Raw genomic sequence first — 3,993 nt, 5'->3', positions numbered from 1 at the left:
GTTCTGGTTCATGTTAGTGTTAGCATCAGTGTTCGTGTGCTTGTTCATGTTTGGACCTTGCTCTCGTGCTTATGTTCTTCTGCTTGTTTATATCACACGGCATGCTGTTTGTTTAATGTGAGTGCTATAACCTGTATTGTTTCATTATGTGTACTAAATGTCTGTCTTCGTCGAGAAATGTCTGTGCATCCTGCTCCTTGCATTGCAGCACTCTGGCCATCACATAAAGATCTGACATAATACCATCACAAAGAGTCTCCCTATTTAATACATTTTCTCTCTACATAGCAAGATAAAACAGTACTGAGCGTGATATATTCCAGCAGTCACGAGAAACAATCAAAATGACAAAGCCATCAGAATTCAAACACAAACCTAATAAAACAATTAATCCCTTTATAAACAGCTTCAGAAACAAAAGCTTTAAAAGCTTAAGTTCAGTTTAAACACAGAACTATACAACCAAGTTTCTGCTAATGTGTGACAGGTGTGATGGAGACTGGAGAACTACAGAGCTAAAGGAAAGGAAATATCTGCAGATGTATTTTTTTGATTAATTGCTTCAGAGCCATCTCACCATCCTCTATATTGTTCCACCATCTCTCTGTTCCTCTGTCCTAAAACAACAAACAGCATGATGGAATCTTAGATTAGACAGTTGTTTTAGATAGACAGAGCTGGTGGCTATGCTGGTGGGTACATAGACAGCATGTTGGATATGACACAATCACAGAGCAAAGAAAGACTATCCACTTAGAGTAAAGGTGTTTGGACTTTACTTGGAGCTGGTGGATGACCCTTCTCCATCAGAGGCTGTAAAATACATGTAGCTCATTCAAATGTTAAACACTCAGATTCATGATCATGATGAATACAATACAGGTATCATAAAAGCTCACTTACCTGCAACAGGCTTGAACTCTAAAAGACAAATAATGTATATGACATTAATATACAAACAACGTATAGTATATAATTTACCTGCAATTATAAAATCAAAGGTAAACCTGAGAGAATTAAATTGACCCTAGCATCCAAAGACATTTGACATCTGATTAGTAACTAATGTATGTTTTAACGTATTTATTTTAGGTAAGAAAAATATGTAGAATACTCCTTAAATCCACTCTGGAATCCACTCGTGTATGAAGCTGTTCAGTAGGACTTCCTCCTTGTTTCCCTTATCCCTTACCATTCTTCCTCTTCCTCCAGATGAAGAAAGCAGCACAGCCAATGAGGACCAGGAGAAGAACAGCTATGACCGCACCAGCGATCACACCAACTGGCCCTCCACCTGAAATGTGAGGTGGTTACACCACTATAAATACTCCAATTGTTGCATCAGCCGAAGATTTCAACATACTGTAAATATTTAGTAACGTCTTTCTGAGCTCCATGTACTCATGCAGGTCCTCTCTATTATTCTGCCAGGAGCGCGTCACTCCTCTGGGGAAGAAACCTGAATCCTAGCCCACACCCGTTGCTGGCGTCGATGGCATGGCAGTTGGCAGTGGTATTCTGTACCTCTGTTCTGCTGTGTATGATGATGAACAGTAATATCCTTAGCATCAGTTTGATTGAAATGTTTCATTAGAGTAGCCATGTTGCTGTCATAGTACACAAACTGTTCTTCATCCACCAGACCACAGAATTGTATGCTGGGAGGTTTTCTAACCGTTTCACTCCAGTGTGGAAATACTTCAGAGAATGAGAGCCTGTCAGAAAAACATGAGTAGTGTGTGAGCTTCATTATAATTCAACAAACTTTTTTTATTCTCCACGGCCTACTGGAGCTCTAAAGCCTGCTCTAGGCAAACAACATCCAATAAACTTATATAGACATCCAATAAACTTTAAACCATTTAGTCCATTAAACAAAGCTAACACATATCCTTGATATTCTTTCACTTGTTACTGGATTCACGCCATCGACACTGAAGGTTTTTGTGCGCGTCTACATCATAAATTACGGTAGCCCGTTTTTGGTGGAATGGTGGAAAGCTTCTCGCACTTTTAGTGCACAGATTGAAAACCTAAAAGAAATGTGCTCTACAGCGTAATTAAACGCATCTTACTAATGCACCAAAAAGAAAATATAAATATGTGATAAAACATACATACAAAAGTCTAAAATTTGTTGGAAATTCAAACCTTCCCTGTTAAAATATATATTTTTTTTCCTTTCTGTTAAATCCACTATAAAGATCACTTTCTTAGTTATATTTCCTTAGCTAGGATTTGATACAATTCCTTTATGTTTTTACTGTGGAAATGGGGAGAAATTATGTAGCAAAACTGTGCATATCGCCAATTGGTTCACTGCAGTATATTGTAAAAATTTCATAAAAAACACTAATGAAATTATCATTGGAGAACAATTTCCACCATAGTTCAAGTTCAAGTTCAAGTTTGGTTTATTTGTCACATACATAGTCATACATAGTATAACTCGCAGTGAAATGGTTGAGAGTGCTCTGTCCAAACTGAGGAAAAAGAAAACAGGGGTGCGTAGAGAAATATATATTCTATATATGTACTATATATGCCATGTACTATATATGCCATATCCATATGACCTCTGTTTTTACTGTAAAAATAACATTTTATGTTATTGTTTTCAATTGTGAGACCATTGTATCTCTGAAAAAAACAAAACAAAACAAAAAACAACACATGCATTCAATAAGGCTTGGGTTTACATAAGTGAATTCTATATGACTGTATACTCTACTTTTTGTAGTACTTACAGTAGGATGGAGTACTCCCTATCAAAAGCATTTTGAAATTATTATTCTAATAATAAAAAAAGAAATGTGTAAATATTGTTTTATTTGTGTCATTACAGTATTATCTTAATGATGGATGGGGGTTCATGATAGAGACAGAGCAGAACCAGGCTGAGGACGGCTGGAGATGTTTATTTATATTGTACACTACGCTGCAGGTCCAGCTCAGTTCCACCTCCTATGACGGAGCTGACTTTCCTGCCAAGACTGTTCAGTCTGTTAGCATCCCTCACTTTCAGACCACACCCCCACCACACCACAACAAAGAACATGTCACTGTATTCCACTGTCTGATAGAACATGTCACTGTATTCCACTGTCTGATAGAACATGTCACTGTATTCCACTGTCTGATAGAACATCTGCAGAATCTCTTTGCAGAGATGATGACACAAGACAGGAAAACCATGGAGACATTGATGCTAGGAGGGGCCAACTGTGATCGTCTGTCTGTCTGTCTGTCTGTCTGTCTGTCTGTCTGGCTCCTATTTCCTGTTAATGCAGCCTACCACCTGAAAGACATGTTAAGCCTCAAAACAAAACAAATATATATTTTCCCATGCAAATATATAAGGTTGTATTAAACGAAATAAATACTTAACATTAAATATGCGGCTAGCAATTTTATCATGTGAATAAAAACAATTTCAACAAAAAGCATGTCATTCTCATCAAGGAACTCTTAATGAAAAAGTCTCCCTTTCTATCTGTATATCTGCTAATGGTATAACATGTAACATTATTCTTTAATCACAGTGAGTGATTTACATGTAACTGTAAATATTCAATTGTAAGCTGGAACTGTACATACATATCCATATATACATTGTGTATATAAACATACTATACATATATTGTACATACATTGTTTATATATACACACACACACACACACACACACACACACACACACACACACATATATATATATATATATATATATATATATATATATATATATATATATATATATATATATATATATATATATATATATAATTTCCCTATACACCCCTGTTTTTTTTCTCCTCAGTTTGGACAGAGCACTCTCAAACCATTTCACTGCGAGTTATAGTGTATGACTATGTATGTGACAAATAAATCAAACTTGAAACTTGAATAAAAGATAGTGAGTGAGTGAACCAAACAGGTTTAACAGAAACTAGTGTGATTAGCCCAAATCAGAAACACTAATGTAATAACATAC

The 3,993-nt window shown here is 36.0% G+C and overlaps 1 protein-coding gene across 3 annotated transcripts; it reads right to left on the bottom strand.

Annotated features, from left to right (window-relative positions):
* Positions 1 to 240: 240 nt before the first annotated feature.
* On the bottom strand, positions 241 to 2,753 carry LOC145656913 (uncharacterized). 3 transcript variants are annotated; one of them, XR_014122494.1, is made up of 5 exons: positions 1,364 to 1,419; positions 1,193 to 1,294; positions 904 to 921; positions 780 to 813; positions 241 to 617 (listed from the first exon to the last, which is right to left on the bottom strand). XR_014122494.1 is itself a non-coding variant. In XM_081709839.1 (5 exons), the coding sequence occupies exons 1-5, from the start codon at positions 1,748 to 1,750 to the stop codon at positions 584 to 586; spliced, it is 414 nt and encodes a 137-aa protein (XP_081565965.1). In that variant the 5' UTR covers positions 1,751 to 1,952; the 3' UTR covers positions 241 to 583. The 3 variants fall into 3 exon arrangements, 2 of the variants coding, with proteins under 2 accessions (XP_081565965.1, XP_081565972.1); XM_081709839.1 differs by lacking the exon at positions 1,364 to 1,419 and adding an exon at positions 1,525 to 1,952; XM_081709846.1 differs by lacking the exons at positions 780 to 813; positions 1,364 to 1,419 and adding an exon at positions 1,525 to 2,753.
* Positions 2,754 to 3,993: the final 1,240 nt, after the last annotated feature.

This window comes from Electrophorus electricus, chromosome 1 (assembly GCF_041902795.1).
Source record: "Electrophorus electricus isolate QZ-2024a chromosome 1, ASM4190279v1, whole genome shotgun sequence".
Taxonomy (NCBI): domain Eukaryota; kingdom Metazoa; phylum Chordata; class Actinopteri; order Gymnotiformes; family Gymnotidae; genus Electrophorus; species Electrophorus electricus.
The sequence above is the reverse complement of the archived record's forward strand: the minus strand, read 5'-3'. Positions and strand labels throughout refer to the sequence as shown.